This window comes from Podarcis tiliguerta, assembly GCF_965153285.1.
Source record: "Podarcis tiliguerta genome assembly, chromosome: W".
NCBI lineage: Eukaryota > Metazoa > Chordata > Lepidosauria > Squamata > Lacertidae > Podarcis > Podarcis tiliguerta.
In genome coordinates, this window is record NC_139552.1 from 10,356,038 (window position 1) to 10,371,578 (window position 15,541).

The following is a 15,541-nucleotide window of genomic DNA, read 5'->3' on the forward strand; positions in this document are numbered from 1 at the left end:
ACTTATTGGATCATTCTTTGTCTAGCGCCTTTCCTTTGACCTTACCGCCTTGGGTACAGCACACTAAACAGCTGTAAGGCCACTGAGGTTACTTCACAAGTTGGACACAAGAGAGAGCATGAGGGAAATAGCTGAAGGGAACTCCTCTCTATTAAAAATCATCTCTGAGGTCAACACACATACAATTCAGAAAAAGCAGAACATATTGTAAAAAGAATTTGTATTTCATTACTTTCGGTTTTATTTTTCTCAAAAAATGTAAATGTACTTTTAAATTTACATTTCAGCTATTACACTGAAGAAGCGGACAGTTGTACCAAAATGTTAATGCTGCTCGAACACTTTGCTGAATAGCATTTTTTGATCTCCTGTTCTATGTGAAGGAAACCAAAAATTAACTGTCAGAGTAGTAGTAGTAGTAATGATTTGATCTATATACTGCCCTTTATCAAAAGATCTCAGGGCGATGTACATTAGAAACACATTCCAAAACATCAGTGATAATCATAACAACAGTCCTCTCCAGCCTGCAAACTTCTCCAACCAGATGCTGTCCAGATGTTTTGGACTACAACTCCCATCAGCCCCAGTCAGTGAAGGTTTTGCGCTCTCACATCAGTTTCAGCGTCATACAGCTGGCCAGGGCTGATGGGAATTGTAGTCCAAAACATCTGGAAGGCACCAGGTTAGATTACAGTCTCTCCTGCCAAAGCTCATCTTGCCAGACTGCTGGATGTCAATTTGTCAGGGAGGCTGCAATGTGAGGATGCACTTGGCCCATGGCTCCTTGGCTCATAAGTGGCAGCAGATCCAATGCAAAAGGAAATATTCGCCTTTTACACTTGCAGAAATCTGCACAAATCACTTCTGTGAAATGCCTGCTATGTTCCCTGTTGCAACATTATGTACACAGTGCCTTCTTTTTAAATTATTTTCTATAATTATTTTTATCATGTATACAAAAGAATAAAAATGTGAACTAAGAAATAAGTGGTGTCGCTCTTGCCAAATTAAATTTTAGGGCCAGAAAGAAATATGGCAGCAGGAACAACTTCAGCACTCACCCAGGCGTGCTGGCCCAATGAGGGCTGGACATGCTAACCTGAGACACCAGCAAGCCAAACTCTCATGGTGAGACAAGGCACATGTCAGGACACTCACCCCAGGGGCATGTGATTTAACTGTGGCCACAGCCAGGCCTGTTTCACCTCTAAAAGATAAGTTTCTCTACATGCCGTACAAATATACACTACATACACCCAACATTTACAGTGTGTGATTTCTTGAAGTTTACAGCACAGGAAGCAGGCTGCCTAACTCTCCATGATATAGAAAACAATCACTCAAAATGCATTATCTTTCAGGCAGATGACCTTGCAATCCAGGAAAAGGCTGTGGAGCAAAGTACACCAGCAGCCACAATAAAAGGTTCTGAGTATACGGGAGGGACTGTGGGGCTACTGCATTTTCCTCTGTCGCTTGGCATCAAGGGGGGCCTAGATTTCCAGCAATTCATCTGAGGCCTTCACTTTCATTGCTGGATCTTTTGGCCAGCTCTTGGACAGGTTTAGCCTGTGTAGGAAAGAATGGCTTTAGGGAAGAGGAATCCTGAGATACCGGCAAGGGCCATGCCTCACTGTTTCCTGGAGCAGGAGCACCAGCTGAGTATTGCCAGGTATGTCGTCCAGGAGCTCCATGCAACTCAGATGCTGCACTCACCTGTCCTTGTTTGGCTCTGCTGGACTGTCATGGGCTTCAAGATCTTCTTAGCATCACTTGCATAGCAAGGAACATTGTATTTGGCACTGGAGGTCTTGATGATGGCACCTCTTTTCTGAGCATCTTGAATCAAAGCATTCCAATCTTCATTTTCCTACAATGGTTTTTATTTTATTTTAAGAAACAATAAATTATTAGGACAGGAGACTGGGCAGGTGCGGTAGTGATGGTTCATAAACAAGAGTTGGGAAAATTCATGGATTCAAAGTTAATCCTGCTGCCTCAAAGTAGAGGCTGTTGTAGCTTGCTCCCAGTTCTCTTTTCTTCGAAGGCAGGGACAGGAACCTGGTGACCAAATCAGTCCCGTCCCCCCCCAGCATTCCCAGTCAGCCCACCACCCTTCAACTTGTCAATCCCACCTGCTCCCTCTAAGGAGATTCTTCTAACTTCTGTTGCACTGCAGGAGAGGGCGAGTGTGATTGTGTGGGTCTCTGGCTCCATCTGCTTTTGGAGTATGCCTCTCAACAGCATTCCACAAGGAAAAATGGAGGAGACCTTAGCTTGAAAAAGACTGGCTAAATTAATCTGAAATACTAAAGACCACTAATAATGGGTGTCAGTAGAAATTAGGACACAGAACTTCCTTTGGATTGCACTCACTGGTAAACAGTGGCTTCTGAACACACAACAGAGAATCCCTCCAATACATTTGTACATAGGCTACAATTATCCTTCCCTCCTCACTGCAGCTATAGAACCACCAGTGACAGAGAAACAAGTATTGTTTAATGCAAGTCCACTAACAACTCTGCCACTTTACAGGAGCAACAGCAAACCATCATCACCAGGACTTCCAAATGGAGAAATCTGGATTGGAGGCCCTCTAGTGGCAAAGTCATTGCAGTAGAAGACTGACAAAAGTGACCATAATAAGACTGAGTGCATACGTATGTGAGTGATTGTGATTTCACACTGAAAAGTGGCAGGATGGGAAAGAGGGTGCTGAAGTCTCCCCCACTCCACCTACTTTTCTCCCGACAGGGCTCACTCCCAGTCCAAGAGCCTGACTGGGAGAAAAGTGTCAGGATAGAGAAGAGTCTGATGGGGCAGAAGCAAATGGCATGGTAGAGAACCCGATCCCTTTCTCTGCTTGAAATAAACCCTCCCCACCACACCGTTTGGCATTTTAAAACACTGAGACGAGTGGAGAACTTCTGTGGCCCTCTATATGCTGCTTAACTACATCTCCCACCATCCCTTGACCATTGGCTATGCTGGCTGTGGCTGATGGGAGTTGTACAACATCTGTAGGGCTGTAGGATTCCCAGTCCCTACCCTTACAGCCTCTCACAAACAACCTTGGTGGATCAGATCAAATGGTCCACCCCCTGAAGTGCCATGCTTGGTCTTGCATGAAAAATAGCAGTGGTGGGGAAGCTGTGTTGTTGGGTTCCAATTCCCACCAGCCCCAGCCAGCATAGCTAAAGGTCAGAAGACGGGAGTTGTAGTCCAGCAACACTGGGAGGCAGCAGAGCTTCCTTAGCTCTGGAATATAGTATTGCCAGTTTAAGCTCAATTGTGGAAAGACCTAAAGTAACCTAATTGTTTTATAATTTATGAAACCTGAGTTTCAGGTTCCTCTGGGCACCCACAAGCGACAGGGCCTTCTCAGTGGTGGCTCCCTCTTTGTGGAATGCCCTCCCTGGGGAGCTATGCCTTTCTCCCTCATCATTGCCTTTCAGGAGGCATTTGAAAACATGTTTGTTTAGCCAGGCACTTTTGGTGGTTGAAGAACACTGTTCCTAGCAACGCTGAGATCACTGGATGAGAGAAAGGTCCTGCCCCCCCCAGATTTTTAATCGTAGCTGTTTTTAGAATGCTTTAACATTTATTCTGTGTGTGGCATGTTTACCACACTGGGCTCATTTGGGCAGAACATAAATTCAATAAATAAGCAAATGCTGCCCAATATTTTCCCTAACACTGCTGATTCAAAATACATAATTACTTACGACACCTTTTGGCCAGCCTGATGCGTTCCAGATGTTTTGAACTACAACTCCCACTTGCCACAGCCAGCAGAGCCAACGTGTGCCCTCTTTTGCAAGTGTGGGCAGAAGGCCCAATCTATACAGGGTACTGTGCTCAGAAAATCCTGTGGGCACCCCTGAATCCTGTTATGCTCTCCTTCCAAACAACCCTATGAAGTAGGCTTGATTTATAGCTTTTGGAGGTGATATGGGGAGTTTGTGTGTGTGTATAAATCCAGGTGTCTTTGGGCCAAAGGTGTTTATTTCTTCTTCCACGTACCATGAGCGTTTGCAGGTGTCCAAGGATGAAGAGACTGTACTTGGCTCGGGTGATGGTGATATTCAATTGCTGCAGACTCTTCAGAAACCTAGTGTCAGGGAGAGGAAGACAGGAGAAGATTTAAGAACAGAAACCAGCACTTATAGAGAGCCTAAAGAGATCATTAGCAGCCTGTCGTCTGACAGCGAGTCAGAGACAGGGGGGGAGGAGGATGAGCCTGGAACAAGTCATTCTGTACACAGAGGAAGTCAGGGGCAGGGTTTCCGCAGACTTGCATGCTGGGTAAAAAAAAAAGGGGGGGGGAGCAGACGCGGCAACTGTGCCAAAGGGGTCGGACGTTAATTGAAACACTGGAGATGTATTTTTGAACTTTATCAATGAATCAAATAGATTGGAACTGGCCGTGAGCCCAGAGTTTTATCTATGCCGGCTTGACAGCATAAAGCCTCTGACACCTAGGGATGGGGGAAAACCCTGTATGTAAGGCTGGCTCAGGATGGGCAGCTATGTCCACAGTGCCCTACTAGCTACCACTGTGGGGGTCAACTAAATCCCTGTTTAAATTTCAAAGGCATTGAAAAAGTTTCAGGCATTCCCACCAAGGAGGAATAAATCTTAAAATCAGTCCATGCTCTGCTTTTGCAATTTCAGCTGCTCCCTACCCGCCACCATGTGGCTTCCAAGCGCAGACACCCCCACCACCATAAAAAAAACACATGTGGAAAGGAAGTGGGCTGGTGGTGGAAACCAGCTTCATTCCATGTCAGGACCTTCAGCTGCCTATCCAGCACAACCTGTTGGTGGAGTAATACTATTTGTTGTGATTCAGGTGACTTGAAAAACAGAAATGCAGCATTAGCACAACAGTGAATTTTTTTCTCCTTCTAACACCCCCCCCCAAAAAAAACACTTTTAAATAAAATAATAAAAAGAAGTCCAACCCTGCTTGCCTGATTTCAGCCCCTTGTGAGTTATTCCTGACCTGCTCTCGACTCCCACCTTGACACTTGAACAGCAGTTCTTCTGGGGTGCATCTAAAAGCACTGGACCCATCGAAGCCAGGAGCCCTCTGATAGGGGCTCCCCATTTTGTGACCCATCTGAAGCTACAGAAGAGGAGAGGCAAGAGGGTGTCTGCATTCTGCCCTCCATTCTGCCCCAAAGCCCAATGATTCCTTCTGGCCTTGCCAACCCCTCAACTTCCCTGTTCGCCCACCTCCCAGATATATAGTTCAGTTGTAAGCTGACAAAGTGCCCCTCACCTTCAACACACACTGCACCTCCACTTACAATATGAACTTCTGGCTTCAAGATCTGGCTTTTATTGTGTGCTACCCTAGACTGCCATTAGGTTCCTTCCAGGCAGTTTGACAGAAGGGCACATACACACAGTTTTTGGGTTGTGGGACAGGCAGCCACTTTCACATCCTGTTATTTTTTTCTGGAAGAGCCAGAAGAGTTGCTACCACTGGTTAGAGGCCCCCTCTCCTCCCCCCCCCCAGCTAGACACAGTGGAAGCCCCCTCCCAGATTCGCCAACATAAGGAATTGTAAATTCATTGGGATAAGGGAGGTGAAATGAGGAAGCTAACACAGCCTTGGCCCTGCCAGAGTGCCACACTTTGGGAACTCCTCTCATAAGATCCCTTATGGGCATCACAGGTGGTCAAGAGTGGAGTACAAGACCACCATAGGGGCTCCAACACCCCTTGTTCCAACCTTGAATTGTGGACAGTGGCCCACATACTTGACCACCCCAAGGATCACATCTTAAGTGTCAGAATTGCCAAGTTGAGGCACCTCAGTTGTCACCTCGCACTATGACAGCAAAGTCTTACCCAACTGACCCTTGCATGCTGTTCACTCGAACACAGGACACAATGATACAGTCCTTCTCACGGCCCTGGAACCCATCCACGAGGTCAACTTCCCCGACTCTGTAGAGAAAAGGAATGTCGTATGGTGCCATCCTAAATACACTTCTCTCTTTACCACCACCACTCATCCCCAAAAGAGAGGTGAAACTGATTGAGAAGGAAACAAACCACACTTTTATGAAGTTAAAGAAAACTCCACACTTCTTCTCTGAAATAGAAAACTATGTAAACAGTGAGAGAGCAAGCGAGGGAGCACATGGTAGATTGGAGAGATTACTTGAGTCAGTAGCTGGGCTGTTGCGCCTCACTTTTCTCATATGTAAAATGGGAATATAACCTGTATTTTACACACTGCTGTTGCAAGAACAAATGAGATGGGGGGGTGGGGTTGTGGGAATGTTAAGGATAGTAGGAAAGGATATATTGAATAAGTATTATCCTTCCTTCACTCATGCTAGTAAGTAATGTAGCAGAGCAGATTCCCCTCAATATACCTGGAAGCTAGCTTGCGGATTCGTTTGAAATATAAGGAGTTCGTGATCGACCAAGGCTGCTGACAGGTCTAGAAGAATCAGCAGCCCCGACCCGCCTCGATCCAGCTGCCTGCGAAGATCATCTGTTAGGGCGACGAGAGCCGTCTCGGTCCCATGACCAGCGCGGAAGCCGGACTGGAATGGATCCAAAGCCGATGTTTCATCCAGAAACCCACCAAGCTGTTTAGCAACCGCTCTCTCAATCACCTTACCCAGGAATGGAAGATTCGAAACCGGGTGGTAATTGGATAGATCTAAGGGATCTAATGATGTTTTCATTAAGAGCGGACACACCACTGCCTCCTTCAGTTCCCCTGGGAATGTCCTGGTGCCAAGGGACAAATTGATGATACCCCCCAGGAGGGCCCGCACCTCGTCTGGACACGCTCTAATCAGCCAAGATGGGCACGGGTCAAGAGGACAAAATGATCATTTGGAGCAAATGATTCAGCAGAGGAAACACAGCCCAGAATAACTAAGGAGATAGTACAAGAATACTTGGCTAGTTTAGGGAACGCAGTGGATGTAGCCTACCTTGATTTCAGCAAGGCATTCAACAAGGTGCCCCATGATATTCTTGTAAAGAAGCTGGTAAAATGCGGTCTTGACTATGCTACCACTCAGTGGATTTGTAACTGGCTGACTGACCGGACCCAAAGGGTGCTCATCAATGGTTCCTCTTCATCCTGGAGAAGAGTGACTAGTGGGGTGCCACAGGGTTCTGTCTTGGGCCCGGTCTTATTCAACATCTTTATCAATGACTTGGATGATGGACTCAAGGGCATCCTGAGCAAATTTGCAGATGACACCAAACTGGGAGGGGTGGCTAACACCCCAGAGGACAGGATCACACTTCAAAACGACCTTGACAGATTAGAGAACTGGGCCAAAACAAACAAGATGAACTTTAACAGGGAGAAATGTAAAGTATTGCACTTGGGCAAAAAAAATGAGAGGCACAAATACAAGATGGGTGACACCTGGCTTGAGAGCAGTACATGTGAAAAGGATCTAGGAGTCTTGGTTGACCACAAACTTGACATGAACCAACAGTGTGACGCGGCAGCTAAAAAAGCCAATGCAATTCTAGGCTGCATCAATAGGAGTATAGCATCTAGATCAAGGGAAGTAATAGTGCCACTGTATTCTGCTCTGGTCAGACCTCACCTGGAGTACTGTGTCCAGTTCTGGGCACCACAGTTCAAGAAGGACACTGACAAACTGGAACGTGTCCAGAGGAGGGCAACCAAAATGGTCAAAGGCCTGGAAACGATGCCTTATGAGGAACGGCTAAGGGAGCTGGGCATGTTTAGCCTGGAGAAGAGGAGGTTAAGGGGTGATATGATAGCCATGTTCAAATATATAAAAGGATGTCACATAGAGGAGGGAGAAAGGTTGTTTTCTGCTGCTCCAGAGAAGCGGACACGGAGCAATGGATCCAAACTACAAGAAAGAAGATTCCACCCAAACATTAGGAAGAACTTCCTGACAGTAAGAGCTGTTCGACAGTGGAATTTGCTGCCAAGGAGTGTGGTGGAGTCTCCTTCTTTGGAGGTCTTTAAGCAGAGGCTTGACAACCATATGTCAGGAGTGCTCTGATGGTGTTTCCTGCTTGGCAGGGGGTTGGACTCGATGGCCCTTGTGGTCTATTCCAACTCTATGATTCTATGATTCAAGAGGACAGGTGGTGGGCTTTCCAGCTCGGAGGAGTCTGTCCACATTGGCTGGGGATATCCGGTCAAAGTGGTCCAATACTGGACCCGAGGACAGTCGAGGGGCCTTCAGTTCCGTTATTGTATCCAAATTGGCAGGGAGGTCACAGTGGAGCAACAGGACCTTCTCCGCAAAAAAGCTCGCAAATGCCTCACAGCTGTGTGTCAAATTGTTATTTAAATTTGGCTGTCCCTCGAGGGACGTTAAAGACCTAATTATGCTAAATAATTGCGCCGGGCGAGAGCTAGCGGATGCAATGGAGGCCGAGAAGTAAGACCTCTTAGCGGCCTTCACTGCCATCTCGTAGGTTTTCATAAAAACCCTATAAGATGTTCTTGAGGCTCCGTCGCGGGCACCCTGCCATACTCGCTCTAGCCGTCTGAGGTCCCACTTCATTTTCCGGAGCTCTTCAGTAAACCAGGGAGCCTGGTTTCTGCGGGGTCGCATTAGATTATTATGGGCACCACTCTGGGTAGCTCCCAACAGGTTAAAAACAGAATAAAGCATCAAACATTAAAAACTTCCCTAAACAGGGCTGCCTTCAAATGTCTTCTAAAAGTCAGATAGTTGTTTATTTCCTTGACATCTGATGGGAGGGCATTCCACAGGGCAGGTGCCACCACTGAGAAGGCCCTCTGCCTGGTTCCCTGTAACCTCACTTCTCGCAAGGAGGGAACCGCCAGAAGGCCCTCGGAGCTGGACCTCAGTGTCCGGGCTGAAAGATGGGGGTGGAGACGCTCCTTCAGGTATACTGGGCCGAGGCCGTTTAGGGCTTTAAAGGTCAACACCAACACTTTGAATTGTGATTGGAAACATACTGGGAGCCAATGTAGGTCTTTCAAGACTGGTATTATATGTCCAAAAAATTCTCTCCCTGGAGTTATAGAAAAGATTTGGGGAAGTGGCAGGATTTAAAGTAAATAGGAATAAAACTAAATTATTAGTCAAAAGTTTGAAGGAAGAAGAGAAAAAAGAGTTGGAGCAAAATATCGAGATAGAAGTCCATAAAAAGGTCAAATATTTAGGGATATGGTTAACATCAAGAAACATAAATATTTACAAAGATAATTATGAAAAAGTGTGGCTCGAGATAAAAAGAAATTTAGAATTATGGAGCAGAATGAACCTCTCCCTGCTAGGAAAAATAGTAGCGGTAAAAATGAATGTTTTGCCAAAAATTCTATTTCTGTTCCAGTCAGTCCCAGTAATGGTAAAAGATGATTGCCTTAAAAAATGGCAGAAGGAAATTTCAAAGTTTATCGGGGGGGGGGGGGGGGCAAAAGGCCAAGGATAAAGTATAAGTATAAGATACAAAAGAAAGAGGCGGTTTGGCCTGCCCTCCCATACCTTAAATTGTATTATGAGGCTGCATGTTTGGTATGGATTAGGGACTGGATAAAGCTGGAAAAGCAAGAAGCATTGGATTTGGAAAGTCATGATAAAAGATTCGGATGGCATGCATATCTATGGTATGGGAAAGGAAAAGTACATAAAGGATTTTATAATCATATAATTAGGAAATCATTAATGAGGGTTTGGGAGAGATATAAAGATTTAATAGAACAGAAGACACCTTGGTGGCTCTCACCACTTGAAGCTTTGCTGCTCAAGTGGCTTCCGGTTCAGCGTGATCGCGCCGCAAGCGGGGATTGTTCCAAGCGGAAAATCCCGGGTTTTTCGGAGGAAAAAGGGGGTTCCACAGGGCGCCGTGGCTCCCGGAAAAAGTATCTGGAGGGTGTCCAGATACACTGGTTCCCGCACAGCCGAAAACGCGGACCTCCCGGCCGTCAGGTAACTCCCGTAAGGGAGCGAAGAGTACAGCGGGGGGGAAACGCGGGCGGAGGGAAGCCATAGCTAACTCCGGAAAACGAAGCCCCGAGCTTGCAACGAGAGCGCTGGATTCTCTAAAGAAAGAAATTCGACCCTAAAGAGTTAATTAAAGGTGGATTGGCATAAGGAAGGACTCGGAGACTAAAGAGAGACTAAAAGAGCTCAACTGTCATCTGGAATCAGCTTAGACGCAGCGGGAGAAGCAAAACGAGATAATGGTGAGCATCGCTAGCGGCTAAAGTCTCCCTCTCCCTCCCAACTTTCAAAAGAAGGTTACAAAGTAGCGTAAAGAAGGTGGAAGTGGGAAAGGAGGGCAAAAAGACTAATATCTTGATACTTTAAGTTCTCTTTGTAACGGGAGACGAAAAGAGAAGAGTGAAAGCATATAAGTTTCCTTTTTTTTTTTCAAAAAAAAAAGAGAGAAAGCTCTGCGTAACGGAAGTGAAGCTTCCGACTCCATTTTGGTCACCTTTCTGCTATGTATGTTGGAGTATACGGAGGTGGAAAAGATTAACTAATTCGGAATTTCTGTCTTGATTATGCTCCCTTCTGGGAACTGTGACTAAATAGTAAATTCCCTTACTGGTTGGCTATGATTACTACTGGATATTTTGGATTTAAATTGGACTAAAAAACTGAGGAATTTAAGCTTGGGACTCTTTCTGTTACTGACCCCAGGTGGACAAAGAGGAAACCACAACTTGTTATTTTTCTCTTCCTTTGGTTTTTGTATTTTTTGTATTTTTTGTATTTTTTCTCTTTTTTCTGTATATGTGCCTTCGGGCTTGTCCTCTTTTTTTCTGCATATGTGACTTTGGGCTTAGGGCTGGCGGTGGTTTTCAAAAGCTGCCAAACCTTGCCAAAAGGACTTCTATAATTTTTTGTGTTGTATAGGTGGACTAATAGTGGATTAATTTTTGCTCCTTTTTTGTTCTCTTTTTTGGTGAGGATATTGGATATTCTGGGTATTTTTATCTCTATTAATCTTTATTTCCAAGTATATGAGGATCTAGCCTAATCGGTGGCAAGAAGATAAAGCATATGAGGATCTAGCCTAATTGGTGGCAAGAAGACAAAGCAAGAATCAGAGAGAAGTCTAATCCTATCTTTATTGGTTCTCTTCTCCTCTTATAATACCCCACTTCGGGGAGTGCGATTGGAGTTTTAAAGGTTTAATCTCGACGGAAGGCCCCAAAGAAGCCCAGTCTAATTAGTGGCAAGAGACTGTAGTAGCGAACTTAAATTGGGACAATATACTGGAGAGACTATATTTGGAGATCATGCCACTATTTTTCCGATAGGGGCCTTGCAAAAAGATTGGCCTAATTGATAAAAAAGGGGGAAAAGGGAACAAAGGGAATAATAGAAAATTACTAATGCAGGGCTAGAATAAGTTAGACGGGATTATATTTATATTGGGACTGTGCTTGGCTACTAAAGTTGAAATAACCTGGTCTGGGATCCTCTGAAAGGACTTTCAAAATTTCGAAAGTGCTAATATAACTAGAGACAATGTCTCACCAACAAAAGAAAGGAGGTAATGGGGGGACCCCAGCAGAGAGAAAGGGGTCGAAACAAGAATCAGATTTCAAATCAGAAATATTAAAAATGTTTGCAGATATTAGGCAAAGTGAAAAGAATTTAGAATCAAAATTAGAACAAGTAGATACAAAGATTGGAAAACTAGATAAGAAAATAGATGAGACGGTAAATGAACTGAAGGGGCAAATTAAAGAGGTGTCTAAGAGAACACATGTGTTGGAGGAAGGAATGAAGAGGACAAGATTGGAAGTGAAAGAACTGAAAAAGGAAGATGAAAAGATTAAGGTGGGGCTCTCAGAAATAAATAAAACACAGGAAGAGATGTGGGATGCGATTTCAATGAATGAATTACGGCAACGAGAAGTGAATTTAAGACTGAGGTCGGTACCAGAGACTCAGGGAGAGGATATTAAACAAAAACTAATAATAGAATTAGCTCAATGGCTGGAACTACAAAATGAAGAAATGGAAAATACAATACAAAATGCCTTCAGGATGAGAGTAAGAACGAATAAATCAAGGAAGGCCCCAGGAGATTGCCTCATAACCTTCAAGGACAGAGAAATGAGAAACCGGATTCTTCAGAGAAACAGAGAAAAAAGATTATATATAGGTGGCAGTTACATAATCATTTTTAAAGACATTCCAATTAGGCTGTTGAAACGAAGAAATCCATATAAATCAATGGTACAAATTCTTAAGAAGAACAATATTGAATTCAAATGGGAATATCCTGAAGGGATTTCTTTTGTCTACAAAAGTAAGAGGCACAGATTGACCAGGCCAGAGGAGATAGGCAAGTTTCAGAGAAAATACAAGGAATTGATGATAGAAGAAGAGGAGGACAAAGACAAGGGTGCACCAGTAGGAACCGGAGCCACCGGTGGGTTGGATGCAGACGAAAAGGAGAAGAAAGGGGAAAGGACGGATGAAGAAGAGGAGGAAGAAGAGGAAGGGGAAGAGGAAGAAGAAATAGAAGAAGAAACAGACAGATTGTAAAAAGTAATAAAAAACAACCTACGATTTATATTTATAATTAGGAAACATAATGGCGTTAAAAATATGGAATTGGAATATTAATGGGATGAACGAAAAAAAAAAAAGGAACAAGGTGGAACAATATTTAAAAAAGAAAAATTTGGATATTATCTGCCTGCAAGAGACACATGTGGCAAGGAGACATAGGAAAATCTTGATCAACAAAAGACTTGGAAATGAATTTATATCATCCGATAAAGAAAAGAAAAGAGGAGTGGTTCTATATATTAAAAATAAAATTGAAGCCCAACAAATATTTAAGGATGAAGAAGGAAGAATTATTGCTGTACAGATCATTTGGCAAGGCGAAAAACTGCTAATAGTCGGGATCTATGCACCTAATGGAAATAAGGCTGATTTTTATAAAAAGTTGGAAGAAAAATTGTTTGAGTATATGGATCAAAAAATAATTATGATGGGAGATATGAACGGGGTAGTCTCAACAGAAATGGATAGGCTAAGAGATAAAGGGACGAAAGAAGGTAAATTACCTAAATCTTTTTTTGAAATGTCAAAAAACTGCAATTTGATTGATATTTGGAGGCTGAGACACCCACTTGAAAAACAATTCACGTTTTACTCAGAACCAAACCAGTCAATGTCTAGAATTGATCAAATTTGGATCTCCAATGATTTAACCCCAAGAATCATGCAAATTGAAATCCAGCCAAAAGTAATCTCAGATCACAACCCAATTGAATTGAAATTAAAAAGTTTTGAAGAAAGAACTTTTAGATGGAGAATGAACGACTACCTCTTAGATGATCAAAAAACTTTACAAGACGCGCAAAAGAAATTGACGGAGTATTTTGAAGATAACTGTAACAAAGGTACAAAGATGAGTATTGTATGGGACGCTAGCAAGGCGGTGATGAGAGGGTTCTTTATACAAAGGAACTCAATTAAAAGGAAGAATAGAGAAAAAGAAAAGAAGGAGATTTTAAAACAAATAATGGATAATGAGCAAAGACTAATCAAAAATCCAAACGATCCTAAAATCAAACAAAGTATTAAAGTGCTACAAACACAATTTGCTATGATAATAAATAAAGAGGTGGAGTGGAATATTAAAAAGCTAAGACAGAAAAATTTTGAATTTGCCAACAAATCCGGGAAATGGCTTGCTTGGCAAATTAAGAAGAGAAAAGAACTAAATACAATAAATAAAATTTCAATAGATGGAGAAGAGATAACCAACCCGAAAGGAATTAGAAAGGGATTTTTGGATTTCTACAAACAATTGTACAATAACAAGGATAAAAATAATATGAGAAAAATAGAGAGATATTTAAAGGAAAAAGAGGTGCAGAAGATCCCGACAGAAAAGAAAGAAAAGCTGAACACCCCAATAGACAACGATGAGATAATAGAGATTATAAAAGAGCTGAAAAAAGGGAAGGCCCCAGGACCAGATGGATTTACAGCAAACTATTATAAAGAGTTAAGACAGACTTTGATGGCACCACTGAGGGAAGTAATGAATAATATTCTGAAAGAAAAGGAAATACCCGAGACATGGAAAGAAGCCTTCATAACCTTTATTCCAAAGCAAGATGCAGACCTAACACAAGTAAAGAACTACAGGCCAATTTCTTTGTTAAACACAGACTATAAAATCTTTACAGGAATACTAGCGAAAAGACTGAAAAAGGTTCTACAAGAAATTATTCATGATGACCAAGCTGGCTTCCTTCCAGGCAGACAGATGAGGGATAACGTCAGGAACATAGTTAATATTATAGAATATCTGACAGCCAGGAATGAGAAGCAGGCAATTCTGATGTTTGTAGACGCCGAAAAGGCTTTCGATAACATCTCATGGGACTTTATGTTAAAAAATTTAGAATACATGGAGGTGGGGGAGGACTTTTTCAATGGAATAAAGGCAATTTACACGGAACAAAGAGCAAAACTGATGGTGAATAGTGTAATTACGGAAGAGGTGGAAATATCGAAAGGTACCAGACAGGGATGTCCGCTCTCGCCTTTGCTGTTTATACTAGTTCTGGAGGTTCTTCTAAATTCAATTAGGAAAAATGAAATGATAAAAGGGGTATCAGTGGGCCAAAATAAATATAAAGTCAAAGCCTTTGCTGACGATTTGGTGTTAATGATGGAAGACCCGACGGAGAGCGTAACAGAAGTGTTAAAGGAGATTGATCAATTTGGTAAAGTAGCAGGGTTTATATTAAACAAGAAAAAAACTAAAATCATGGTAAAAAATATGGTTCAAACACTGATAGAAGATCTGCAACAACAAACTGGTATTGAAGTGGCGAAAAAAGTAAAATATTTGGGAATATGGCTGACTCCAAAAAATATTGATTTGTTTCAGAATAATTATATACCTGTGTGGAACGGAATTAAGAAAGACCTAGAGGTGTGGGGAAGACTAAAACTATCCTTGTGGGGGAGAATTTCAATGATTAAGATGTGTGTACTCCCAAAAATGTTATTTTTATTTCAGATGATTCCAATACTTAAAGGCACGAGGATATTCAAAGAGTGGCAAAGAGGAATCTCAAGATATATCTGGCAGGGCAAAAAACCGAGAATCCAATATAAATTACTAACGGACGCAAGAGAAAGAGGAGGTTTTGCCCTGCCAGATTTGAAATTATACTATGAGGCCTCATGCCTTTGCTGGATAAAAGATTGGATAAAATTAAAGAACACAAAATTGCTAGACCTAGAGGGATTTGATAACAGATTTGGGTGGCACGCGTATCTATGGCGGGAGAAGAAAAAGGGCCACAAAACTTTTGGAGACCACATCTTTAGGAATCCGTTAAAGGAAGTATGGGAGAGATATAAAAATTTATTGGAACCAAGGATCCCACACTGGTTGTCTCCACTAGAGGTTATGTGTGTTAAAAAAACCAATATGAGAGGTAACTGGATTACCTATGGAGACCTAGTGGTTAAGGATGGAGAAAAATGGAGATTGAAGCCATATGAACAAGTAAACGAATATGTGTTTG

At 42.8% G+C, this 15,541-nt stretch overlaps 1 protein-coding gene across 1 annotated transcript in view; it reads right to left on the reverse strand.

The window, feature by feature from the left end:
- Positions 1-223: 223 nt before the first annotated feature.
- LOC310668822 (putative helicase senataxin) overlaps positions 224-15,541 on the reverse strand; it is a 286,306-nt gene continuing 270,988 nt past the window's right edge. The window contains exons 23-26 of the mRNA XM_083422138.1: positions 5,866-5,964; positions 4,030-4,117; positions 1,720-1,873; positions 224-1,572 (exon numbers count right to left, since the gene is read on the reverse strand). Coding sequence (XP_083278264.1) covers positions 1,568-1,572; positions 1,720-1,873; positions 4,030-4,117; positions 5,866-5,964 — 346 coding nt within the window. The 3' untranslated portion in view covers positions 224-1,567. The remainder of the gene's footprint in view (positions 1,573-1,719; positions 1,874-4,029; positions 4,118-5,865; positions 5,965-15,541) is intronic.